Source organism: Elephas maximus, chromosome 17, assembly GCF_024166365.1.
Source record: "Elephas maximus indicus isolate mEleMax1 chromosome 17, mEleMax1 primary haplotype, whole genome shotgun sequence".
NCBI lineage: Eukaryota > Metazoa > Chordata > Mammalia > Proboscidea > Elephantidae > Elephas > Elephas maximus.
Genome location: NC_064835.1, coordinates 63,822,350 through 63,849,376, shown reverse-complemented (window position 1 = coordinate 63,849,376; position 27,027 = coordinate 63,822,350). Strand labels below are relative to the sequence as shown.

Genomic DNA, 27,027 nt, shown 5'->3' with positions numbered 1-27,027 from the left:
AGATACTATGACCTGTGTCTACCCCTACACTCCACTGTCTCTTAGGAAATCACTGTCATCACCATGGCTCAAGGTTCTGAGAAGCCCTGCAGTAAAGGTACCTACTTCACTTTTTTTAACCCCTTTCCCAAGCTTACTTGATCATGGAATCCATTTGGTCATGCAACACCCATGACACAGGCTTTGAGAAATGCCAGCATGGGGCATAAGGCTAGAAGTCAAGGGAACTGGACGCTGCTCCCCATTTTGCCATGGGGCTTTGGACATCAATGCCCTTGCTCCATTAAACAGAAAGGGCTCCAAGGACAGGCCCTTTGGGCTCTGAGTTGCTGTGTCCAGCACTGAGACACCTTGCGCTGCTTCTCAGCGGTCCTACAGGCTTCTCCCTCAAGGGGCCCTCCCTAGAGGAGCCCACTCTTTCCAGCATGCTGCCATAGACACTGCTGATCCTGTACACAAGGAAATGTGGGCTGGCCTGACTGAACACGTTTTAGGAAAGCATGTTCCCAACTGAGGTGTCGGACCCAGAGATGCTGAAGTCAATTTTGGTGGCAGAGAGGGCCCATCCAGCAAGGCTGAGTAGCAGAGAACAGAGAGGCAGACAAGGGTGATTCCCCACAGTTTATTATGGAAGCCTATAAAAGAGCCACATTGAGTATTTCCAAAATCACAAAAAATGCACAACATTCATGTTTTTAATATGCAACGTAGAGTATTATATACAGATTAAAAACCACACAACAGGGAAACACACTCGCACGGCACCAGTTTCATATCAAACAAAATCCACGAGTGCTTTTTTCAATATTAAAACCACTGTGATAAAAACATTCATATTTTGAGCCATGTTTACAATAGAGAAAACATTCATATTTTACTAAATAACAAATATTTAACAGCAAAAATTTTATACTAAATATCTATTTTGAATTATAACAAAAATAGTACTCATAATAGTTTATAAAGACAGACACAAAATTATAACATTTATGAAAAAAAAAAGTTTTGTGTGTAAAATAATAGAGCCATCTGGGCAGGGTCAGGATGGTGCCCAGAACACAATGGCCAGCGCCCAACATCAAAAGTGCTTCAATCTGCAAGCCTGTGGCAGGTAGGGTTCTGTGGGGTTTTGTTTTTTTTTTCTTTTTCTTTTTCAATTAGTCAAGTTACAAGAGTTAGGAACAGTGAGAAAACACCATCCATCTAATGCTACCTCTAGGAAACACACTGACACACAGACACAGGCTCCTCAGTACAGATCTACAGAGGAGCAATGGATGGAGGGATTGCAACATGGAGTCTTCCTGTCAGCCAGCCAAGAGCTTTCTTCCCTTTTCTTGTTGCCTTTCAGACCCAGCAGGGCAAATGATCCTTCTTTCCTTCCTTACAGGGATCTCCTTCTGCTTTTCCTTCTCAGCCCTCTTCCCAGCTGGCCACCCCCAAGTAGGCCACAGAGGCTCCTTGCCCCTGCCCTGCCCCTCACGGGGCCAGGCCAGGTGGACTTCCTGTCTGGAGCTTCACTTCCTGCTCTCCCAGAGTCTGTCCTAACTGACTGGTACAGGGCAGGCTGGGTCAGCTTAGAGGATAAGAAACTTTTGGGACTCTGGGGCTTCCTTGTGGGTGACAAATTCCAGAGCACCATGGAGCCACTTTACAAGCTTTGATGAGTTTTTACAGGTTTGCCTGTTTTTCAGAATTGAGGAGGATTAGGACATATTATACCTTTTTTTTAAATTACCCATTACTTTTGCCAATAATGCTTTTATTTGCAATTAGGGGGACTGTCAGGTATTTCGCTCTTCTTCAGTGTTTCTGATTTTCTTATAAAGGGGAACCATTACTCTCATAACATCAAAAACCAATAGAGAGACATGGAAAGCAAACAACCTGAAAACAGACAAAATTGCTTAGAGACTCACCAAAGGCCCCCAAAACACCTCCAGGAGGAACCCCAAATTGCCGACACTCAAAATGCCAATGCCAGGAGCTATTCCTTCTGCCAGTCACCCTGGCCGGCCAGTTTTCAAACAAATCCCTCTGACCATATCGCACATGCCCCCTCCCCGGCTCACTGCAGCTCCTCCCCACAGCTGTCTCAAGACCAACAGAGGCCTCCGACCATGCTGAGGGAGGGCTGCCTTCTACGCTCACCTCCCCCTTGCGTTCATCTCATCCCCACACCCCTGAGCTGGGCTAAGCAGACAGGGATTTCAAGGACACCTTCCAAAGGGTTAAGGGCAAAGGGTGGGGTTAAGGAACTAAAGCTAGAGGCCCTCACTCCCCATCAGAAAGCAGAACCCGTATCCTTCCCCATGCTCTCTAGCTGGAGTGGGGGCATTGGGGTGAGTGGGGGCACTGGGGTGAGCAGTGGCCAAGCAGGAAGTGCTGGGAGCCTCCGCATGATGGGATCTTTGATAGAACAGGAAGGGAGGCTGTGGGCCCTTTCCCCATCTCCACCAGGGGACAAAATGCAGAGGTGCTAGGTGTCAGGCAGGGAGGGATGCTCTGAGGTTAAACCCGAATAACTTCAGCACCCAGGGAAGGTTCAACCCTAGGCCAGAGGGCCTGGTTCAAGGCAGACCAGCAACCTCTTCCTCTTCATCCTCAGAAGTCGTGCCCAGGACAGCTGGAATGGAGACTGGGAAATGGAGGAGATGCTTGCTCCAGACCCTAGGAACACTAAGATTTGGTGAATAAATACGGGGAGGGGGCACAGGTGGCCCATGAGCCAAGGGCCTCAGGTATGAGTGTAGCAGGGAACAGGGTCTGGCTGCAGGCTGCCTGGCAGAAAGGTGGGGATGTCAGTGCGTGTGCCCAGGGCCAGCATGGAAGATGCTGGGAGGGCAGGGGCTGGGGCTCCTTTGCCCCAAGATCAGGAGAGAAAAAGTAGCAGCAATAGGTAACTTCAAAGGTCCAAACTGGCAGAGGGGTGGGGCCGCTCCAGGGATGGCTGCAGGCTCTATCCCCTGCCAAGGCTGACTTGTGCTCTGTTATCCAGGATGCAGTTCTTCAGGGTGGCCACGCTTATTACCCATGATGCTGTTTTTCAAGGTGACCACACTCAGAAGGGCAATGCCCCAGTCTGGGCAGTGGCAGAATGGGGGGAGAGGGCACTGAAGAGGGGCCAAGGGGGGATCTCTTTTCCCTCTCTCCTCATCTCAATCACCTGATCTCAAACTACCCAGTTGCCACCAAGTCAATCCTGACTCATGGCCCCCCCACAGTGCAGAGCAGAACTATGCTCCATGGGGTTTTCATGGCTCTGACCTTTTGGAAGCAGATCGTCAGGCCTGACTTCTGAGGTACTTCTGGGTGAGTTCAAACTGCCAACCTTTCAGTTAGTAGGTGAGTGCTTAGCCATTTGCGCCACCCAGGGACTTGACCTCAAATGAAAAGGGTCAAAAAGAAGTGGGAAGGGAGGGGACGAATTCAGAACGCAAGCAAACACTAGCACGAGCAGACTGCCATTTAACACTGTAACGGGCATGCAGAGCCCCCGGCCATGCCCTTCCGCAGGGGCCAAGCTGGTGGGAACTGGAGAGAGGCTGGAGAGAAGCGGGAGCCAAGAGGGGGAGCCCCATCTCCAGGAAGGATGAGGCCCTTTTGGCTCTGGGGAGGGTTTGCCAGGACAGAAAACAAGGAAAGACAAGGTATGGGGGGCTGCTCACCCTTACCCAGGCCCAGCCCCCTCCCACACACAGGTTTCTACCCTTCCATCACTCCCACCCCCACTGCCTGGGCGGGGCTGAAGCGTGGGCACGGGCAGGAGCATGGTTAGACCGTGGCACTCAGCATGGCCTCCGTCTCTGGCAGGATCTTGTTCTGGTTGGAGTCCAGGCCAAAGAACTTGACGCTGAGGCCATCCACAGGGTGCAGGATGGGGACCAAGGTGATGCGGGGGAAGGTCCGGGTGGCCAGCTCGAACCGGCTCGTGCTGGCCAGCTCTACCGCCAGCACCTTCAGGAACAGCTTGGCCAGGTGCTTGCCCAGGCAGGTCCGGACGCCGCCGCCGAACGGGAGGTAATGGAAGCGGCCATCCTTGTCTTCGCTGCGTGCCTGACTGAAGCGGTCAGGGTCGAACACGTTCACGTCCTTGAACACAGGCGCCGTGTCGTGGGTGTCCCGGATGCTGTACATGACACTCCAGCCTTTGGGGATCTGGAAACCCTGGATACAAGATGAAAAGAAAGAAGAGGTGGTGAGAGCCAGAGGAGGCAAGGAAAGGACCCAGGACTTCCTCCCACCAATCCCACCCTCCTCCATGTCAAGGTCTGCTCTTTCTAGAAATATCCCCTTTGGCACCCCAGGCCAGGTCAGGCTCCCTCCTCTCAGCAGTCAAGTCCAGTCTCTTATTTACAAACGGGGTATGCAACTAGGGCTGCTTCATCTGGAGGGGTGGCACTCCCCCATCCTACTCAGGATTTGGGGTGGGGTCTTTCCCATGAGAAACCCTGAAGGCGAGCACTGTCCTCCACCAGGCTAAGAGGCACCCTGAGGAGAGGCTGGCCTTTCTCACCAGCCAGCTCTGTGCCCCCGTGGCAGTGATCCCGTGGTTTACCCCCACCCCCGGCCCCGTGGGCCCAGCCTCACGTCAAGCTCGAAGGTCTGCAGCACCGTGCGGTAGCCGCCAGAAATGGGGGTGAAAAGGCGCATGACCTCCTTGATGACGCAGTCGAGGTAGTGCAGCCTGCTGAGCGTGCTGAGGTGCAGAGTGCCCTCACAGGGGCAGCCGCCACCGTGCAGGATGCCATGGGCCCGCAGCTCCTCCCGAAGCTTCTCCAACACGGCCGGGTGCTTCAGCAGCTGCATGATAAGCGAAGTGCTGGCACTGGCCGTGGTGGCGTAGGCGGCGAAGATCAGCTCCAGGGTCCCATCCTGCAGCCACACACAGGAGGGGCGCTGCTGGCGATCTCCCTAGCCTGGGGCAGCCCCCGCCAGTGTCCCTGTGCCCCAGGGTCATCTGAGCTAGGCCCTGCCACTTCTGGCTGTGAATTCTGTTTTCTCTGAGCCTCACGTTAGGGACTTTAGGGCCATGACGGACACGGGGTCACAGGGCCAGTCCGATGGACAGGAGGCAGAAGCCTTGAAGTCCCTTGGGTAGGGCCACTTTTTCCTCACTGCTAGACTCCGCAGCGGGCCTGATCAAGGCAAGTGAGCTCACAGAGAGAAAGATGAAATCCTCCAGGGCGTGGGGAACCAGGCACAGTGCAGACAAGAGTATGTGGAGGGGTGCAGGGTCTAAGTCCAGCATCCCAACGGCCAGCCCCAGTCCCTCCTCCACTCTGCCTGAAAAGGAAGTCCGTAGTGGCCCAGGAAGCAGACGGTGTTGGGGAGGCAGTCTGGGGCCAGAGCTGTGAGGATCTGGGTCGGGGTACTCTGGGGTACAGGACACAGAGGTCATGGTACCCAGTGGAAGGATCTGGAAGGTCATCTAATTCCAAGCCTTGCATTTTACAAATGAGGATACTGGGCCCAGAGACAAGAGTGAAGGGACCGGGGTCTGGTATTTGCCATGGCACCACCTACGAGTCACAGAACTGCTTCTGAAATGGGAAAGGCAATCTGGCCCATTCCTGGTTCATCAGGAAAAAAGTTGGAGCTAGAATTCAGGAAGGAACGGCAGTGGGGATGGGACGTGTCCAGGGCTTCTCTGTGAGCGCATGCAAGCCCTTGGGTGGGCAGAGCTGACCACCCTGTCCTCCCATGAAACTGTGTGCACAGAAGGGACAGCCCATGTCACTGCCTGGGCCAGTGATGGCCACAGCACCCCCCGGCAAGAGAGTGTGAACAGAACCCGGATGGGGAGAGATGGCCGGGTGCCTTTCCTGTCAACGGGAAGCACTGGGAGTGGCACTGTGGGGCTCCTTGGTGGCAGCCCTCACCTTCAGCTCCTGCATGGTCATCTCCTTCCCATGCTCCTTGCTGCTCTGGATGAGGACATCCAGTGCGTCCGCGTAGTCCTTGCCCTGGGTGCACTGCAGCTTCTCACGGATCGCCTTTTCCAACCCCTTCTGGAGGGTCTGCCTTGCCTGGATGCCCTGTGGACAGAAGGCCCGTCACCCACAGGGAAGGGCAGGCCCACTCAGAACCTCCTCCTGAGGCCAGGCAGAGCTCTGAAGACTTCCTAACCGAGCCCCTGATACCACCAAGTTGAGGGTCCCCACCCACTCACCCCCTCCTCTGCTCTCTGTATGACCCCATGACTGTCTTAGTGGTCAGCTGCTCCCCTCCCTGACGGTGGGCTCGTGGGTACCCCGTCTTCTCTCCTCCCAGATCCTGCATGCTTACCCTCCGGTAGCCACTAAAGGGCAAGTCGACAGGCAGAGAGAAGACGTTCTCCACGAACTGCTGGTAGACCTCGAAGAGCTGCCCCAGGTCCTCCTCAGGGATGCTGAAGCCCAGCAGCACCCGGATGGCCATGCGGAAGGTGAGCTTCTGCGCCTCCTGGTACACGTTGATGGCCTCAGGGTGACTGCTCCAGGCACGCAGTGTGTCCTGGATCACCAGTTGGATCTTGGGCAGGTAGCTCTCCAGGGCCTCGTGGCTGAAGATCTTGGAGTAGACCTGGAGGGCGCAGAGGTGAGGGGGCCTGGTCAGCACACACCTGCCCCAGCTGGCCCACTGCAGCCAGATGGGCTCCGTCCTGCCGATGCAGCGTCTACTCTGCCGGGCTGCAGCCTGGCTCCCGTCACCGCAGTCAGAGAAAAGTTCAGGTCCTCAGCCCCGGCAGTCCCCCTCACCCAGCTGCAGATAAAGCCCTTCAGTCTCCCAAAGACCTCCCAGACACAGTCCCCTCACTGGGTCCGAACTCTGAAGCCCCATCCTACTTCCTTGTCTTGGAGGGGGAGACCGGGGCAAGGCAGGATAAATGCACAGTTTGTAAGCATTTTTATTGAAACTAGGGATCTTCCAAGTAACTCAAAAGGGTGACTTGAGCTGTCACCCCCTATCTTGGCCCCAAGAAAAGTGTGCACCCCAAACAATCGCAGAGCCTTGGGGACTGGGCAGCCTAGCTGCCTGTAAGTCTGAGGAGGATGTGGCTGTCCCAGCCATGGGGAGCAACATAAGAGAGGGTTTTGCCGGGCTGGGAGCCCCTGTTCCTGGTCATAATCTTTGTGAATTCCTGGGACGAAAGGCAGAAGAGCCCAGGAGGAGTGGACCACATCTGGACAGACTGGGCTAGGAAAAGGCAGGAGAGTAGTGGGTGGCTCTTCTACTCCACCGATGCAAGACGAGAACAAGACAGTCTGAGGATAGATGGCAAGCAGGACTTCCTGAGGAAAAAAACTGCTCTCACTCCCTGGGAAACATCTACTGTGTGGAGATTCTAGTAGGTCTGTTAACAGCTATGCCATTTAAGTGTCTTCAGGGTAGCTGGGTCTGAATAAAGAGGAATGGGGCAGTGGCTTTGCACCCCAAAGGGACACAAGGCCAAACAGAAGCCCTTTTAATTCTCTGCATCTTCCACGACCACTTTAAGGAGCCACCGAGTCCCTGTTTCCACCTCCCTGCCCACTGCCCTCCTGACTGGCTCAGCCACCCACTGCCCTTGCCCCTACTCACCCAGGTCCCCCCTGCACATGTTTTTTACCCTGCTGCTGCTGCTGAGGGTGAGAAGGAGCAGGGAGTATGTTAGTTTATTTACTGACAGCCTCTGGGTCTCACTTGTAACCCAACAACCTCCATGCCTCACAGGGTCCAGCGCAGAAGGTAGGGATGGCTGGACTCCCCACCCACATCCCCCACCAGTGCCAAGGGGAAAGGTAAGGAGGGAAAGGCAGTGCAGATGAAGGAGACAAATATTTCTCTAGCACTCCCCCAACCACACACACACACACACACACACACACACACGTCCTCCCTGCCTGCCCCCCAAACACAACCACTGCACAAACTGAAGTGTGAGAATTTCCCTGCAGTCAGCTCGAGGAGGAAAAGGTAACGTTTTCCTGGCCTGGGCCATGCATGGCTAATGGGAGGGCTGGTTTGCAGAAATAACAGTGCTGGCCCTTCAGTGGCCCAGCCAGGCGCTCACAATAGCACTTTCATTCCGAAATTCCCAGTGGGCAGAGGGAGGGAGGAGGAGAGGGAGGGAAGGAGGCCGGTGAGGGGCGGAAAGGCCCGCACTGTTTGGGGCCGCTCCTGCTACAAAGGGACAGCTGAGAGGCAGAAGGAGGAGGGGAGGTCGCCAAGGGCAGCACCGGCCTGGACAGGTCATTCACACCTTGCCCTGTTCTGGGGATCCCAGGGAATTTGCAGGGGGGACTTGAGATGCCACGCCCCTCACAGAGGGATCAAGGCAGGGCTGCCTTCCTCAGCCCCTCACCTGGTATGCTGAGTCCAACTCTAGCACCTTGGTCAAAGGGTCTTGAGGGGTAAGAGGGGGAGCCTTGGCCCCAGAGCCCTGTACCAGCTGACTAAGGGCCCTTACAGAACAGCAAGGCGCCTTCGGAGAGGAGAAGGGTGACAACTGGGAGCTGGGCAGGCTCATGAAGAAACGAGACAGGGAGGCAGAAAAGAGTACTCTGAGGCTACCAGGCCTCACTGGAGACTGGGGGGTTTGGAGCAGGTGGGGACAGGGAGGCCACAACCGGGCCCTGAGTCAGCCAGCCCAGGGTCCTCTGTCACAAAGGGGATGGAGAGAGGGGCTGTCCAGGAACCCCAGCCCAGGGGACACCTGGGGCCCCAAGGTAGGCCTGTGAGGGGGGATGGGGCAGAGGATACTCCCACCAGGACCCACCAAAGTCAAAGCCAGCAGTGGAATGGTGAGAAAGGACAGACTGGGTATCCAGAGACCTGAGTTTTAACCTGGGATCATCCACCACCAACTTACTAGGAGACCATGGCCAAGTCTCTCCCCTCTCTGAGCCTCAATTTCCACATCTATGAAATGGTGAGGCTGAACCTCTGGGGTTCCTTTCGACTCACAGAGCACACAAACACCAACATCTATGTGTCCCTAAGTAGATGCTATCCCCTCAAAGAAGCCCAGAAGCTAGCAATGTGGGAGCTCAAGACCCCTCCCCAGTGGAAATGCCTGTCCTGCCCCAACTCAGTGCACCCCATGTGCTATACTGCCCATGAGTGGCCTTCCAGGGTTACCAAAGGGGGAGCACTGAAGGCCCCCACCATACCCCGAGGAGTGGCCAGATGGGAACTGACAAGCCTGTCTTGCCCCATGGGTCCCATTCCCTGCGCCCTCTAGTGATGACTGGCTGAATCGCTCCTTCTCAGGTCTTGGGGCCAAGGAGGGCAGGGATGACCCAAGAAGACAGGGAGAACCCAGGGAGTCTGGGACTGAGCAGAGGGACCCCAAGGGCAGGGGTCCTGGGCAAGGCCAGGAGCTGGGATGGAAGCCCACTGCCACCCTGTACCTGCAGGTCCCGTGGCTGGGTCCTTGAAGGGAGAACTGAAGCCAGGACCCAGGGCTGGAATTCACCAAGTGACCGCCAGCAGGTGAGCCTCTCTGGGGCTGTTTCCTCGCTGGTTTCATGAGAGGTCTAACTAGATGTTCTGAGGTCCCTTTCCACCTGGCTGTCCCACGATCTCCTCAGAGACCCTCTGAGCATGTGCTTCCTGGAGCTCGAGCCCCCCTAAGGTGGAGCAACCACCCAAATGGGTGGTCAAGCAAAGGCCGGTGGCCGGGACTCAGCCTCAGGGGCTTTTCTCAGGGGTCACCAAATCCACACCCCTGCCTCTGGCCTACAGGCATGAGGGCTTCCCAGGCACCGGGAAAACGTCAGGACCTCATCTCCTGGGTCTGTGCCCAGGGTTAACAGTGAGGGCACTTCCCAAAGCTTGGGCAGCCCAGAAACCACCACCCACCACTAAGGGGAGGCGGAGGCGAGGTGCAGGCCAGGGGAGAGGGAGGCCAAGGCTGCGCAGGATGGGGTGGGTCTGAGGAAGCTGCCTGGGGAGGGGGGGGTCAGGACTTGGGCACACTGGGAAGGTGCCCGCCAGAGCCGCACACTGTGGAGAGGAAGGGCTCCGGCCCCCAGTGCTGACTGCCCTGACCACAGAGTGTAACAGAAGCCAAGGCTGCTTTGTTTCCCTCTGGGGCTTCCCTCGGAATACCCAGCAGTGAGCCAAGAATGCTGGACAAAGGTCATCCGGAGCCAGCCCAGGCCCAGGCAAAGCCCTGCCGAGGGAGCAGCAGGTATGGACGTCCCCCCAGGGTTGGTGCCTGGGGAGAGCCAGGAGGAGGGCCAGAGGGAGATGTGGGCTCTGCACTCCTGGAGCCTCAGACTCAAGGGCAGGACAGGCTCATGTGGAGAATATCCCCAGACAAACCCCTCCTGGGTATCAGTATCCCTAACAACACAACAAGCTTAAGGGCCCACGTCCCTGGCTCTCTGTCTGGGGCACAGGAGCCAATTCCACAAAGAGGGCTTCAGGGGCACCGCCAGGGAGCTGGTCAAGGCTCAAATTCCTTATACTTGTTTCTACAAATGCTTTCTCCCACCAGCCAGGCCTCCCTCCAGCCTCTTACTCAGTGCCCCTGGGAAGGAGTTTCTCTATGGCCTCCAGGGCTCTGGAGCTGTGCCCTTTCAGCCAGATACCTCCCACCTTCTCTGCTGGTGGCTATGGATGAGCAGACAGATAGATGGGCAGCCGCGGAGACTGGGGAGAGCCCGAGAGGGACCCCACTCCACAGGACAGTGACTCAGCCTGGGAGGAATGGAAGCTGCCGCCCAGAGGGGCGGGGGCCTGAGCAGGCCACCCAGCCAAACCACCGGAGCTGGGGCCTGCGGAGTGGAAAGAATAACATAGGGCGGGCGGCCGCCTAGGCAGCCATTCGCACAGGGGTGACGCCAAGGTGTGGACTTTATACTCAAGTGAGGGGGGCGGAGGGACAGGAGAGAACGTCATTCTCCCAGCTGCCTGGCATTTCCACTGCCTCCCGAGCCCCTCTGGCTGGGAGGGGTGGGCCCAGACCACTGCAGCCCCGCACGTGCCCCTCTGGGTCCCCACTGCCTCAGCATCTGGGAGACGTCAGTGCCTGTCCTCACAGGATTGCAGTTCTAATGATCTCCCCTCCAGTCCTCTGCTCCTTACTCCCCTGAGGCTTGTACACCGCAGCAAAAGCACATGGTGGGAAGGGGTCCTTAGCAAACACCTGCTGAAACACAGAGTCAGAAAAGGTTTGCCCAGGTGCTCTTACCCCTCACCCAGCCATAGCCAGCCCTCTGGGAAAGCTGAGGCCAGAGAAGTCACATAGTGCAGGACCTGACTGGCTACACCTATCAGGGGCCCCTGGACCCCTGGGGCCTCTGGTGCATTGTAGTGACCACCTCATCTAACCCCTGCCTCCCACAACTCCAACCTATGGCCAGCTGCCCTCGACCAGCCCTGCTGGGGCCTGTTAAGTTTCTCTGAGAACCCCGAAGGGGACCCTCTTCCAAGGCCCAAGCTTATCCTAAGGGTAAGGCCAGCTGCTCTGGTTATATTGGTTTGTTTTCCTCATTTCTCAGGCCCTTGGAGGAACACCCCCAGCCTGCCCCTTCTCAGGCTTGGTGAACCCTGGATGCATACAGAGGCTGGTAGGGGGAGCTCAGAGCCAGAGAAGACCCCAGCCAAACCTCCCCACTTCCTGTCAAGGCCACACTTGTCTTCCAAGGCTGGGAGAGTGAGCAAACACCTCCGCATCACAACCTTGGATCCCCGCCCCCCCACCCCGGGAAAAGGACACAGCAAAGAGGGAAAAAGGGAGGGAGTGCCCCCCACGCCCCAGCCGGCTCACCCACCCACTGCCTGGCACAGGGGCAGGAAGGGGGAGGTGCCCACTTGCAGGCGCACTGGCAGCTGACAGTGGGCTCCCTCCCCCACTGACCTTCAGAGAGATCCACTCTGGCCACCCACCCCCTCCACGGTCCCTGTACCCACCGCTGGTGCTACAGTAACTTTTAGGTGAAGGACTGTGGCAGGCAGAACAAAGGCTCTGTGCCTATGTCAGGGCTGGGCAGAGCCAGTCAGCAGGGCTGCCCTGCCCTGACACCCACCTTCCCATCCAATGTAGACTGGAGATTCTGCCCTGAGCTAAGCCTGGTGGACAGGACCACGCAGCTAGAGGGGGTACAGTCGTCCAAAAGCCACCTAGAACCAGGTCTAAGCCAGCCCCCCCGCCAGACCCCCACTGCCCTGGGCCCCTGACACCCAGGCCCCTTGACATCCAGGGCCCTTGACACGGACTCCTCCTGCCCAGGCACCTCCTGGCCTCTTCGTCCAACACAAACTGCAGGATGCAAAGGGCTCTGGAGGGGTGCAGTGAACCTGACCTCCACCACGACCCAGGGCAGAGCCCAAAGGCCAGGCCAGTGAGGGGAGGTGGGGGCCTCTCAACCCCTAGCCCCAAAGCCAGGAAGCTCTTCCCCACCTCAGCCACAGACACACAAGCTCCTATAGCCAGGGATCTGGGTCAAGGGGGCAAGCAGACCACTCCTGGGGTCTCTCCAGGTCAGGGGTTCCACGGCTAGGAGCACTCCCTGGGACACTGAGTTCCCTGACGGTATTTCCGGGCCGCCATCTGGGGTGCCCTGAAGCTGCTGTTGGTGAAAGAGGCCCAGGCTTTCTCCAAAGGCAAAGAGAAAATGCCTGTTCCTGGTGGAGTATGGGGTAGCCAGAGTCGAGGAGCCTGGGGATATGAAAAGGTGGGCAGGGGTAGGAGCAGAAAGGAGAAACTGGGCAGAAAGCGGGAGGCTCCTAGGTACAGCAGGCAGGGGCACAACCAAGTGCTGGGGGCGGGGGGGGGGGGGGCTTGAGCAACTGAGGTTTCCAGAACTATCTAACTCCATCTCATGTCTCTGACAGCCCTCCCATTCCCCGCTTCCAACAAGACTCCGTCTACCCTTCTAGGGCAACACCCCAGTTTCTCCATACACAAAGAACGACCCCTTTCCCTAGCATCAGAGGCAGCTAAACAGGTGAGGCCCCAGGATGCGGGTAAGAGGAGTGGCACGGAGGAAGGAGGGAGTCGGAGGCCCTGACCATAGGGACACAGGTCTGGCTTCCAGAGATGATTCTGTTAGACCAGGCAAGACTTCCTGTGTCTTCTCCCTGACAACTCTATCCCTGCTGGCCCGAGACCACAAGGGCAGGCGAGGCAAACACCTGGCATGCAGCAATGGCTGTAAGGAGCCCCCTCCCAGCACATCTGGTCAGACTCCCAGAGAAGGGGTGGGCCACCAGCTCCAATGGAAACAGTGACGCTCCTCCTTCCCACCAGCAGGGCCCCTGCACACCTGTGTCCCACTTCCTGTGAATACATCCTAACCAGGCCAGGACCTGGCCCAGCAGTCTGCTCTCCAACCAGGTCTCTGACTGCAGCATGAGCTAGATGAGGCAGCATGAGTGGCATAGGGCAGCCCCACCTAGGCCAAACTGGGTCCACCAGGCATTGGTTCACCAACACTGGCCACTCTCTCTAGGACCAATGTGGATATTTAGAAACATTAAACAGTAGCCCTGAGTATTCTCTTCTTGTCTTTCCAGCCAGACTCTAAACCTCTTGAGGGCAAGGACCAAGTTTCATCCATCTGTGTTTGTACCTAACTGAAGGTCTTCCAAGTAGTTCAGTCAACAGGTGTATAGAATATCAATCAGGGAGATTTGGGGGGGGGGGTATCCTTTATCTGTTGTCTAACTACCTATTTGCACAGCTAAGACACAAAGAGGATTCCTACATTTGGTTCCCAAGCCTCTGTCGGGACCATGTGCTATCGAGTTGGTTACGACTCATGGTGACCCTATGTGTTACAGAGCAGAAACGATCCCCAGGATTTTCTTGGCTGTAATCTTTACACAAGCAGATTGCCAGGCCTTTCTTCCATAGTGCCACTTGGTGAGTTTGAACTGCCAACCTTTAGATTAACTGATGAACGAAAACTATTTGCACCACCCAGGGACCTCAAAACAAACTAACTTCTAGCTATTCCCCACCCAAGGAGCTAGAGGGTGAGGGTGCTCCGAAAAGACTTAGACCACCAATGCCTCATTTATGGTCTTTGGGTTCTGCCTCCACTTTCGCCTCTCCTCCCCTATGTACTCCTCCCGTAGTGTTCATCTGTCTGTCTCCTTCCTCCCATTCATGCAAAATGGACAATCTAGGCCAAAACCTTGGAGCTTTCCAGGCAAGCAAGCCCTACCTGGCGGGCTGGTGGAAGAGGGTGGGCAGAACCGCAAAGCAAGAGCCTCATCCAAGAGCCTCCTCCAGCCCCAGGGTCTGACACTCTGGTCCTGACCAAGCTGCCTTCTTCCTCCCAGCACCCTCTACTCACCCACCCCAGCTTCTGGCAGCCCCAAGTGGGCAGGGCTGAGTGGGCCTGCTTGGTGGCACAGAAACAACTCTTGCCATGGATGCTGAAGGCCTGCCTTGCCGTTTCTTTGCTTCCTGACCTGGTCCAAGTCACTCAACCTCTGCCTCTGTGAAAAGAGATTACAATTCCTCTCCTGCCAAAGCCTCCGTAACACGAAATGAGGACGCAGCCACATCCTGGGGAGCTAGGTTCAGAATCTCAAGCTCTGGCCTGACCAACTGTCAGTCCTCAATTCCTCACTGTTTGGGATAGGCTTTTGGTGGAGACACAAAGACTGAGAGAGAAATAACTGTCCAACACATTGGAAAAGCCCCTATTCCTGCGTGTACAGCGCCCTCCCCACTACCCCTCAGAACACCTCCCCCCATTTGCCCCCAAGCCTCATTAGCTGCTTTTTTCTTGAAGCCTGGCAGATGGAAGAGGTGGTTCTGGGAACCCCTTTCCAGTCCCTGAACTACATGCTTTACTGGGGGATGTGTGGGGTACACGCAGACCAGTCCCCTCCATTTGATTTTTCCTTTTGTCTGCACGGAGCACACCCGTTCACTGGCTGCTCAGAAGACATCACATACCGTACCTTGCGTCGGCCAGTAGCATTTCCCTACATTCATCAAAGCCACCTCAGTCTTGGGGGGGGCTCCCCACGGTTGCTTCCTCTCCTCTCTCAGCCTTCCCCCTCTTCCTTCCCGCCCGCCCGCCACTCTTCTGGGAGATCGGAGCAGGCTGCTCCCTTTCCTTTATGTTTCAACCTGAGTGAGACCTCCGACCCAATGGAAAAACTGGAGGGGGTGGGTCCTGTAGCCCCGCTTCTGGCCGTTTTAAGCCTGGAGGCCGGCGCCCCGCCCGCCGCCGGCTCAGCTTTCGGGTTACTGCAGTTCAAACAGCACGTGCCGCCCGCGCACTGGAGACGCGGCGGCGGCAGCAGCGGCGGCGGCAGCAGGAGGAGGGGGTGGGGCGGCTTGCTCGGTGCGCGCTGACTAGCCTCCTCCGCGCCTCTTCCAGTCGCTCGGGAAATCCACAGGATAAACACCCAACTTTCTCTTCCTCTTTATGGGGGGATGCACTTTGATCCCCCGCCCGCGCCTCGGCTGCTTGCCCACCCATCGCCCTTCCCCCACCATCCTGGCTGGTGGGCGCAGTAGCCCAAATTTCCCTTCGCTCCTCCCAGGAGAGGACCCGCAGCTGCTGTCCACACGGTACCCCCAGCTCCACCCCCACCCCCACGCCCTCTCGCGTCGCCCTTTTGTGTTCCATAACGAAACCTATGGCGGGAAAGCCAGGCTTCATTTTAGTACTCAGAATTCCCGGGGAGGGGGGGTGGGGAGTAGGGGGGACGTGGCGAAGAGCGGAGCGCCGGCCACCCTCCCTCCCCCTTTTTCCTACTCCCGCTCAGTCTAGCACAGCGAGGACAGGCGCCTGATGCCCCAGTTCCCGCACATCCCAGCTCTGTCCCAACCACTCCCCAAACAGCCACCCGTTGGGTCTGGTGGTGCGCACCACACGGTCTGTCCTCAGGAGACGGGAGCGGAAGGATGCTTGTGCGGCCCTCGATCCGGGCTCGCCGCAGTCCAGACTGCGCACTGCGGGTCCTCGAGCGTGATGTGAAAATGAGGGCACAGACTGGGGGGTGGAGGATGTCCCCGGGGTCCTGTGAACTCCTTACCCCTAGGGAGGTGCGAGGGAGAGGAAGGTGAGAACACGGTTGAGGGACTCTTGGCCCAAAACTCTTACCTTGCGTTTGTTGCGGTGTATGTCGCCAATGGAGTTGGACACCGTGTTGGGGCCCAGGAGCATGCGCGTGCTGCGCGGCCACTCGGTGCTCACGAGGTGATGCTCGCCCATGAGGATCTTGCGCACGTTCTCTGCGCCCGTCACGCGAATCAGTGGTCGCCCGAGCAAGTGCGTCTTGAACACGTTGCCATACTTCTCTCTCCGCGACGACTGGAAGCCGGGACCCTGCGGGAGCCACACCGGAGACAGCTCTCAGGTGCATGTCGCCAGAGGGAACATCGCTGAGGACCAGCCTTAAAGCCCCGCGGTGCTCCCCGGGGCACCACTCACCTGCCCCCCTCACACACACACACAAACACATACATACAGACGCAGGTTTTATTTTCATAGCGTGCACAAGAACTGGGAAGTAGGGCCTAGAAGATAATAAATAAGGCAAGGAGCGGGAGACTTTTGGTAATGACTTGCGGGACGGAAAACGTATCCCGGATGGATGAACCCGAAGTTAGAGGCTCGCTCCCCTCCCCAGGCTCTCGCTCTGCAGCCTCTCGGAATAAATATTTCCAGGCTTTGAGCCACGGGCTGGCGAGATCCCGCGGGGTGGCTGTAGGCCAACGATTATTTATAGCGGCGAGCGGTCCATGCCCAGGAGGCAGCCACTACAGAATGGGGGCGAGGGGTTTCCTCGGTGCTCCAGTGTGAGCCGATAGAAAACCTGGCAGGCCTTTGAGGGCTCGGCAGGGCGGGGTCACGGGCCAAGAGCCGCGATTTTCTTAACGAATTTTGCCCTGGAAATAACCGAGAAGCACTTTCGTCGCCATCCTGGAGTTTGGAACCGGAGCGCGGAGGAAGGCGCTTCCCGCGGGGTAGGGTGGGACCCGGCGGGGCGGGCGGCGCAGGTAACCGGATCCCCGGCGGCGGCAGCGCGAGCCAAGGCTGGCGAGGCCCCGGCCCGGTCCGGCGCTCCGAGGAGCTGGCGGAGCCGGGCGCCGCGCGGGCACCGGAAACCGAGGGGACCTCCGAGGGGCGGAGGCAGGGGCGTCCCGCTCACCTTTGACGTCGTCGCTCGCCACTCCACCCCACGTTAACCCTTCTTCTGCCAGGGCAGCACGGGGTGGGGAGGGTCGCCACCTGTCCGACCGCCCCTGCCTGCAGCACTACAAACGTGCTGACCCGGGCTCCAGGCCGGCTGGGTTGTGCACTCCCAATGGAACAACTCGGCTCCCCCCTTTGCCGAGTTGGTCCCCCTCCTCACTTTCCTTTCGTCCTCGGAAAACTATTCTCCAGCTAGATGTGTACACACCCCAGCACTGCTGAAAAGTGACTCCGCAGAACCCGGAGTCCTAATTTCTTTTCCACATGCGCCTCCGGGCCCGGCGCGCGACAGGGAGAGAGCCGGGAGCGCACGCACCGCCAGGAGTGGGGCCGCGCCCGCGGGGGACACGGCCCCACCCCCAGACTCGCGGGTCGGGGAGAAGTCTCCTCCCCCGCAACGTGCCACTGTTCTAGACGGCAACTACCCCTTTAAGAGAAATCAAGGCGGGGGAGGGGGTGCGCCAGGAGAGGGGCAAGGACCGGGGTTCCCTCCCTCCGTCTGCTTCTACCAGTCAGACTCCTTCGCTCCGTCTGACTCCGCGTCTTTCCTCTCCTTCTTTTCCTCTATTTTTCTTTTCTTTCGACACAAAAGTTGGGTTGTGAATTTTCCGAGGTCACCGCCGCCTCGCTCTCCCCATCCCCCGCCTCTGATCTGCCTAACTATAATTAAAGTGCGTTTTTTGTGGCATTAATAAAGAGTTATTTGTCCGCCGTTTCACAAAGAGGACTTTCATAGGAGCGGCCGCTCGAGCCGCGAGTCCAATTTATACAAAAATGTTGTATTTTTAGCCCTGGGCTCTGTTTAGATGGCGCTCGGTGGAAACGGAGAGCCCTTGGAGGTCCCCCCGTAAAATCTGATAAATGACTCCGAAAAATAAGGCTAGGATTCAGAGGGCTCCCATTAACCCCTTCGGCGCTCCTTTACACGGGCACCCCCATCTCCCTCCCACCGCAGGGACTAGGGCACCGGAGCGGATGGATGGGGAGGTGCTGGTCTGCTATTTCCTCCCCTCCGGGTGAACGCAGAGCCCCAGGGGCACTTGTGGGTTTCGGAGAAAAGGTCAGGGGGGAACACTTGGCGGGGGTGGGGGGCAAGGAAAGGTCAGGGAGCGGGGTGGAGAGCAGTGACAGACCGCGGATTCCGCAGATTGGTTCTAACAAGGCGGCAGCCGTTACCCTTGTGAGTTATTTCCTAAATTCGCAGCCAAAAGCCTAGACCACCGCCGCAGTTAACCCTTTAAGTGTGGTGGCACAGCAGAGATTCTGGGTACTTCTTGCGTGGGGGTAGCCCGGTTGGTTGACGTGAACCCCATCCCGTTGCACGAAGAAACGCAAAAAGAGGCCAACTCGGGGACTTGAGAAGACCACAAGGCAAGAAACCCTGCACCCCCCTCCCCACTTCCACTCTGCTGTCCCTTAGCCCAGGGCGGGACGGGGCGTTGTAAGTGTGTGCGCGCGGGGATTGCACGCGTCTGTTAATTTCAAGCCAAGCTTTCGCTCTTCTAAAACCACTGGTCCCCGCGGGTGCGCTCACCTCCCGCCTCACCTTTCCCGTGCCCAGGTCTGTTTCAGGACACCCATCCTTTTCCTAATCCCCATTAGCACCCACCGGACAAAAATGTGTGCACAAGTACACAAAACACACCTCCCGCGGTTACCCCAGAGCCCCTCCAAATTGAGGTGTATCAAATTGCAAAAAAAGCTATCATCTAGCACTGACTAGGTTAATTCCAGGTTAATCTCCCCATTACCTACCTGGGTCTGGTCCGCTATGCGCCCTACCCCCATTATCACCAGCATTGTGCGGTTGTGCGGCGTCTAACAACAAACACGCACTCTCTGTACATATCTTAAACACACCTCTGCCAAGTTTCTTTCCTGGACCAAACTCCTTCCGCCTAAATAAATAATTAGATCCCCCACCCACCCTTCCCCGAGAGCCCTTGGGTCTCTCTGCCTTCTCATTTTCTTTGGGTTACCTTGTCCCTTCCCCAGCGCAAAACACACTCAGAGCGTGGATGGGAGACCAGGACAGTTGTACCTGACGCAGCCAGCTACTCGCGGGATCACAGCCCAGGTCTTAAAGGAGCAATTCAGGCTGCCACTTGCCCCCTTCTCCTTTCCCCGACTCAGTTTTCGGCTCCCAGCTACAATGCCAAAGCCGAAGGAACCTACAGCGACTTGAGTCTGAAGCGCCAAGGGTAGGAAAGAGCGGACCATGGACCAGATACCCTCTCCGACTCGTGTCCCACCAGGAGCCCCCAAGGCACTCCACACTCTCCCGCTCGGACGCCCGCGACCAGGACAAGCCACTCTTGGGAGCCCAGTGCCGTGCGAGAACCCCTCATATCAGCCCCCTATTAACCTGCGCACGGGGCGCCAGCGGGAGTCTGAGCCAAGCAGCAAGCCGGCAGGGGAAGCCCCGGAGGCGCCGGCAGAGAGGAGGGGAGGGGAGGGGAGGGGCAGGGACCAGTGCCTTTGGGCTCTCAGCGTCCCCCGGCCGGCCCGCGGCTCTGTCGGTCGTAGGATCTGGGATAGCGGACCCCGGAAAGCAGCGGAGCGAGCGCGCCCTTACCTGTAGCAGCCAGTGGCCGGTCTCTCCGATGAGCGGGAAGCCCATTGAGCCCTTGGGGATCGGCAGTTTGCAGCTCTTGTCGCGGGTAGCAGCCCAGCGCAGCTGCCACAGCTGCTGAGACACGGCCAGCAGCAGCGTCACCGACACCAGGCACGCGGCGAGGGTGGCCAGCGCCGACACCAGCTCCAAGCCCTCAAAGAGCATGTTGGCGGCCGCTTGGGGGATTGGCTGTGCCGGCCGCGGCGGGGGAGGGGAGGGCCGGACGGGAGGGGACCGGAGCGACGGGGGAGGGGAGGCTGCGGCCGGGGGTCCTGGCACCTCGAGCCGAAACAGAGAAGAAGGAAGGGGCCAAGGAAAGGGGAGTGGAGGCTGCGAGGGGAGCGGAGAGCGGGAGAAAAAAAACTGCCTAAAAGAAGAGAGAGAGGAGACACAAGGCGACTCGGAGTGTAACTTTGTTTGTTTGTTTGTTTGTTTGTTCCTTTATAGCGGGTTTAGGGGCTGTTCAAGGGGTGGTGAGATGAAGCCGTGAATCAAGCTGGTGGATTGGCTCTCCTGAAACTATCACACTCAGAAAACTTTAGAAAACTTTGTCCAGCGGGAGCCTCTCTCGTAAGCCCCTTCCCCTGCTCCAGGGGAAAAAAAAGGAGGGGGGACAGAGAGCTAGCGGAGAGAAAGTGCAATCGATTTTTCAGAAGTTTTCCTCAAAATTCCTAGGTGAAAAAAATTAAGGAAAAAACCCTAAACTCAAAAATTCCAACGAACCCAGAAACTTTGGGGGCGAGGGGAAGTCTCCCCAGCTGAAGCGAGTGAAGAGGCCCGAGCCCAGCGTCCCTGGGCTGCCACGGGCGGCGCACCCGAGCCCCACAGCCGCCGCTGCACCCCCGAGGCGGGCGCGGCGGGCGCGGCAGGCGAGGTGGCGAGGCGGGCGCGGTGGCCCGAGTGCGGGTGCGCAGCCGGCAAGCCGCGTCCGGGACTCAAGGCAGCCGGCGACAGAGCCCCAGGCGGGCGCAGGGCGGCGGCGGCGGCGGCGGGCTGGCGAGAGGGAGGGGTGAGGCGGGTTGGGGTTGGGGGAGGAGGTGGAGAACCGGAGCTGGGCTATTGTATCATTTAAGAAAAGGCAGTCCGTCCCGGGACGCAGTCTCTCGTCTCCTGAGTTGCTGCTGGGGGAAGAAAGGAGGAAAAAAAGAAAAGGTAAAAAAGGAAAGAGGGGAAAAGCAGAAGGCAGGATTTCAGGGCTGGTGGTTTTAAAAGCTTCTCTCAATGTGAATTTGAATCAAAGCGAGGCGGTGCGTCTGTTTATATAGAGGCGGGAGGCTGCGCCGTGGGCGCTCCGCCAGCACCCCCGCCCCCACCCCCTCGCTCCAAAGCCGGAGGCGTGGTAAGAGGCCCGGCCCGCGGCCGGCCGGAGCGTGTGAGCGCTGGACCGCCTCCCGCCCCGATCCGGCCGCCCGCCACCCGAGGCCCGCCCGGGACCCACTTGTAGCCGCCGAAGGATCAAACTCAGTTCACCTCTCGCCTCCTTTTCCTTCTGCCCGGCGTCTCGCTGAGCCCGGAACCTACAGACGGACGAGATGAAACACACACACGCACTCGCGCGCACACACAGATGCACACACACACACACACACGGGTGCGCACTCGCACAGTGCCCGCTTGGCTGCTGGGCTTCTTCCCTCCCTCTCTTCCTCCCTCCCGGGTCCCCGGCCCCCTCCTCCCACTTCAGGCAGTCCCGCGTGGGCAGTAGCCTTCTCGGCCTGGGTCTGGGCCAGACTAAAAGGGGGCGCAAAAAAGGCCCTGGACCTATGCCTAGGGTCCCGAGTTCTTATCCCGCTGGCTGCTACCTCCCGGGACCTCTCAATTTTCCCATTCGCCACTCTTAAGCCCCCCTGGCAGGGGTTACCTATCCGCGGTCCCTACACCCCAAAATCTCAGATGCCAGGTTCCTCCATCCCTCTTCCCACATATCTCTTACTCTACTAGACCTCGAAGTTCCCCACTCCCCGTCTGCGTCCTGGGCCGCTGTCGCTGTAACCCCTCGGCTCCGACACCTCCAGGTCTCCCAACTTTGTAGCCCCTGTCCAACCCCCGCAGCGTCGATAGAACCCGATGCTGGTGCTGGCGAGTGTCCCGCGCCAGCGACAAATGCGGCGGCCCGGCACCGGGAGGCGGGAGGAGTCGGGCACAAACGTTCATTGATATAAATGAGTAAATAAACATGCCCGGTGATCGCGGCCACCTTCTCAGCGCCGGCCGCAGAGGGCCCGGCGCGCGTGCCTGTGTGAGGTGTGCGTGTGGCCCGGGGCCGCACCTGTGTGTATGCGCGTGTGTGTCCCTGGATCTGCCGAACGTCTGTGGAGCTGTGTGGGGTGTCCACGTGTTTGCGATCTCCGGAGCTTTATGCGTGTCTATACATCCGTGTATCTGTCATCTGGAGAAGCCCTTGTGTGTGCAATCCATGGAGCTATGTATTCCCATCCCGACGTCTGTCTATTTAGTGCCTTAGTCTTCCCTCTCCCTTCCGTCCTGTTTATCCCATCCCCCTTGCCTCTTACTCACTCTCACATTCCCAGTTCAAAAGACTTGATATCCCACCTTCAGTTCAATGCGGTGTGTGTAAACGAAACTAGACTCCCCTTTTAACACCTCCCCTGCAACACGCAATATGATTTATATTTTAGAGGTTCTCCATAGAAGAGAACTGTGTGAGCATCCGAGATGCGCGCGCGTCTCTTGTCCCTGTGTGTGTGAGCTCTTCCAGGGTTGATGTGGCCGGCGGAGATTTAAAAGGCTGGTCTCTTGCTCCTAGCTCTTGGTCATTTCGGCGCCCACTCTCTGCCCTGGAACCCCACCTGGTGGGAAGTAGTGGTACTACAGCTCCAGAGGAAAACATTTCTGGTTTCCCCTTCCCCCAATCTCCTTTGTAGGGGGACATCAGCTCTGAAGAGCCTTTCAGGCTTCCAGAGAGCTCCACCCCCGCCTCAGTGCTCTCAAGCTGCTGTTCCAGGTGGCTTGGGGTCTGGACACTCACGAAGTACTTATCAGGACCACTGTAGCCCTAGAGTTGGGGAGCATCCTTACAGCAGGGAGGTTTCATAGGATACTCAATTTTGGGCTGGTCACCCACCCAGTAGTGATGAGGCCAGCCCCTCGCCACTCCCCATCTGGGGATGAAAGGGCAGGGGAAAGATGGAGCTCGGAGAGGTTGTTGAGGCCCTGCTGTCTTAGAGAATCCTAAGAATCTAGCCATTCCCCTCCCACCCCCCCGACACAGCACTGACTCTCAGACGTTAAAATGGGCAAGATAACCCTGGGGAACCATCCCAGGAGACATCTAGCTCTTAAAGGATGGACCACACACAGCCTTATAGAGATGCAAATATAAAAAATATATATATATATGCATTGGCAAATTACACACACACACACACACACACACACACACACACACAATGGCACATACACATAGAGAATCATTGTAGACATATCCACACAACACCTGCCTCCAAGCCACAAACCTCAAGAGTTCACAGGAGGTATCTACTTTGCAGGGATTATAGCCCCAGAAATCTCTCTGCACTCCAATTGCTCCTGCCCCCATCTCCCACCCCCCAGTACCCAGGGATAGCTTTTGTGCACTTTTGTCCTCCATCACCTGGCCTCTCCTCCTTGTTCGGGTATAGGGGAGGAGTTGGGAAGTGGCAGGGGCTGGAAATTAGGAGTCCTTCTCCGTGCCCAGCTGCCCGGTAGGGTCCTGGGGAACGTCCGTGGGACAGCACAGCCCCTCAGCAATAGTTGCCGCATTTCCTAACCGGACCATGTCTCTGCTCAAGCCCCAGAGTGACTTGGGACGGGGGCGGGGGCGGGGAAGAGAGAGAGAAGGAAAGTCATGGTGTTACAGTCTGATAAGACCTCACAGAGGTGCTGTGGAAGGTAGGAGTGCTGGAGCTGTGGAGGATTGTTCACAGTGTGGGTTAGGAACAGAGAACAGAGAAGGGTCAGCCGCTATCTTCAGCAGCCAGATTCCATCACAGGAAACTCTTTCTTCCACCTCAGATGGACTTCTGACCCTGGCCCCAGACTGAGCTTTGACCCAGACCTCGGTCTGACCCCTAACCCTGCCCTTAAACAGACCACAAAACCTAATCCCAGATTGACCTTTAATCCTGGACACAGATTGACTCAATCCCTGACCCCAGACCAAACCCGAGTCTTACCAAGCATCACCCAATGCCACCTTTGGCCACAGGAGTGTGGCTGGCCCACTATGGACTGCCCAAAAGGAGCAGGAGTGCTGTAAGACAGAATGATTTTCTCATTCTGGCCTACAGAATGAACTGTCTGTTCTCCAATGAGTTAGTTCCTTTCTCCCTCCAGGCTGCCTGTAGCTAGTATCACAGGAACTCCTGAAACCCCTCTCCCAATACGACCCTTTCCATGGGGTCCAAGGCACACCCTGGGGATTCAGTATTGCCTGCAGTGCTCTAAAGCCATGGCTTGGGGCTTGCCCCCCACCTCTCCCTCTAGCCCTTTAGACACTTTGAAATCAATCAGAATCAACTGGGGGTTCAGTCTTGGAGACACTAGTTCAAGTGGAGTTCTGAACTTTGTGGGGCTGGAAGATGGAGGGCAGGCTGCAGACACTCACGGAACATGCAGACAGTGGGCAGGCACAGCCTCTACACCCTCTTCCCTGGCTCAGAAAACACCCATCTGCATGGGCAGATCTGCAAAAGTTCTGGCCTCACCCAGGCACAAGGCTGTCCAGGAGCACTGTCTCTCCTGGACTTGCTATGCCCAAAGGAATGAAGACATTGCACCTTTCAAGTCCCTTGCACGAATGCAGTTCTATATAGCCAGAAAACCTCCACCACACCTATTATTTTAGTTGATCTCCACAACAGCCCTGTGAGATAATACTATTTTTAGAGATTTAGATTTACATATTACTTTTTGTACTGATGAGAAAACTGAGTCCCAGGGCCCCTCACCACTTCCCCATTGTATTATCCTATTCCTCTCTACCACCAAACATACATCCCCCGAGAACTTGTCCCCATAGCAGCTCCCCCTTTGTTTAATGTCTGTGCTTCTGACGATTAGCGCTGACAACAGAAGGAGCTGTCAGCTTCACACTCAGTTTTACACAGTTTTGTCCCTGGATTTTTTAACAAATGGCTATTTACTTTCTTTTCCTAAATCCTACCTCTGCTTTCTCCACCACAGCCAAAAGGGGAGAAAAAAGCCCGAGCTAAAAATGGGCTAGCCCCTTGATCCTGCTGGCCCTCAGAGTGTTTGGAGAGTAAAGAGACCAGGAAGTGGTGACCAGGAAGCAGGACTGGGTATTCAGGAGTTCACAGAGTATGTGCCGGGTCTTCCTGGCCTCCTATCTTGACTCTGAGCAGTCCAGCCTGGTGACAAAGCTCAGGGGTTCAGTTCAGAGAGTGGTCTCTGCTCGCAGCTCTGTCCTGCCTTGCTGCAACCGAGGAGCCTTTGGAACAGTCAGCACTCAGCTCCTTGTTCCCCCCGGGGCCTGAGGCTGGTCCAGGTTTCATTCTAAGACCCCTCGGTATACTGCCCGACACAGTGGCAGTATCCCTTGCCTGCAAAATTACAAATCCAGTCACAACGCACTTTTCTGTTTCCTTCTGAAGAGCTATGCCTCGAGGAGATGGCCTGCCCTGGGACAGGAGCTCCTGATCACACATGCCCTCCTAGCCCTTTTTCTTCAGAAGGGAGCAGGCACTGCGGCTCCCACTGGTCAGGAGGGCCCCTTTGGCCCTGGATTGCAGCTGCCGTCCCAGATATTCACTCCGAGGCCTGTTTGCCTACCCTTTTCCCATTCTCTGCCCTCCCTCCAGAAGAGGGGCCGCAGGTCTGGCAGTGCCCCTCCAGCCTCCAAACCTCAAGGACAGTTTAGAGGACACTTCCTGACTATGCCCTGGCAACTCTGATAGGGGCTGGAACCCCTGCTCCCCAGAATGGTTGGGAGGTGCAACAGGGGACTTAGCTCAGCTTGAAAATCATTACAGAGCCATAGATTCTGCCTCTCTGGACCTCCCAGGGGCTAAATGGCCCTCCCCCGCCCCATCCTTGCAGCTTCAGGGGCTCTGAGGCTGTTGTTTAGAGTATTAACGGACCCCTTTAAAACCACCGCCAGCCAGAATCCCACCCAGGTCCACCCACCTCTTTAAAGACGCCATCCTGTTCTTTTCGGCACTGCTGAAGCAGAGCTGGATTCCGGATTCTATGTATTTATTTCTTAAAAGCTTCCTCCTTCTCCTTTGTCCTTTACTGTGACTTGCTCCCACCCTACCCCACCCCCAGGTATCCTCTTGTCATTGGCTCTTCAGATTTTTTTGTTTTGCTTTATAGATACCAACCTCTGTCCAAATGTCTCTACCTGGCAGTGCCAGAGGCAGGCACAGCCTGGCTCCTCACTCCCAGCCCCTCAGAGTCGAGGGGCTAGGAGGGAGCCCTTTGCCCACCCCCCTGCAGCCCTCTGGGAAGAGGGTGGCCCTTGGGAAAGAATTTTGCTGCTTTCTCCTTTGCCTGAACGTGGAATAACCCTCGCCCCATACTTCATCTCAGAAATCTCAGCTTCAGTGATTTGCTCCCGAAGGAATTTTTTAAAGAAAGTGGAAATATTCGTATCTTCCCCTGTCTAAGCCCCCATACCCAGTCCTTCTCCTCCCACCCCACACCCAACCCACAGGAAAGCAATCCAAAAAGGGACTTGCCGATGGAGAGAACGGGATAGGTACGAGGAACGCAGCCGATAGCTGTGCCCAAATTGGCCCTGCTTGGGAAAGAGCAGCCTGCCCGGTGGCTATGGAACACCGGCAGTGCCCCAAGCTGGCTGTGGCTGGCAGAGACACTGCTGCAGCAATGGCGCTCCCTCAGGCCTGGAGAGCCAAGAGCCCTTTATAGCCTGAAACCTGCCCTGGCACCGCCCACTGGGCGGTTGCAAGAAGGGCCTGCAACTAGGGGAATCGCTATGAGCTGGGAGGGCATCCGTCCCAGGACCCCAGGGCTAGGCCCCCACGCCCAAGAATCTGGGATGCAACCTCCTCCCAGCCTAGGCAACTCTACGTCCTGATATGTGTGTGAGACAGTGTGTGTGTGTGTCTGTGTGTGTGTGCGCGCGCGTGCGTGCACGCGTGCGCTCGTGCTTAAACTTCCATTCAAAGACCTCAGATCTCTTTCCCTCATCCTCTTTCTCTGGCAGTAACAGTTTTTGAAAGGATGGGGAGAGCAGTGTGTTTCTGCTCAGTTTATCAAATTACACTCAGTGACAAAGGACTGAAGTGCATTTTC

The 27,027-nt window shown here is 57.1% G+C and overlaps 1 protein-coding gene across 5 annotated transcripts; it reads right to left on the bottom strand.

Annotated features, from left to right (window-relative positions):
- Positions 1-618: 618 nt before the first annotated feature.
- Positions 619-21,768, bottom strand: LOC126060383 (cytochrome P450 26B1). 5 transcript variants are annotated; one of them, XM_049856500.1, is made up of 8 exons: positions 21,686-21,768; positions 21,191-21,269; positions 19,714-20,873; positions 16,044-16,268; positions 6,289-6,564; positions 5,883-6,038; positions 4,591-4,875; positions 619-4,167 (listed from the first exon to the last, which is right to left on the bottom strand). In XM_049856500.1, exons 3-8 carry the CDS (start codon positions 19,915-19,917, stop codon positions 3,775-3,777), a joined length of 1,539 nt encoding a protein of 512 aa, XP_049712457.1. In that variant the 5' UTR covers positions 19,918-20,873; positions 21,191-21,269; positions 21,686-21,768; the 3' UTR covers positions 619-3,774. The 5 variants fall into 5 exon arrangements, with proteins under 5 accessions (XP_049712457.1, XP_049712458.1, XP_049712456.1 ...); XM_049856501.1 differs by having other exon boundaries at positions 19,714-20,870; positions 21,223-21,269; XM_049856499.1 differs by lacking the exons at positions 21,191-21,269; positions 21,686-21,768 and having other exon boundaries at positions 19,714-20,969.
- Positions 21,769-27,027: the final 5,259 nt, after the last annotated feature.

Bases quoted from the DNA above. Each gene is read 5' to 3' on its own strand.
- LOC126060383 (XM_049856500.1), bottom strand. From the start codon at position 19,917: ATGCTCTTTGAGGGCTTGGAGCTGGTGTCGGCGCTGGCCACCCTCGCC. The intron at 6,565-16,043 runs GTAAGAGTTTTG...TGCGCCCTCCAG, and splicing joins TACACCGCAACAAACGCAAG to GTCTACTCCAAGATCTTCAG. The intron at 4,876-5,882 runs GTGAGGGCTGCC...GTGTGGCTGCAG, and splicing joins TGACCATGCAGGAGCTGAAG to GATGGGACCCTGGAGCTGAT.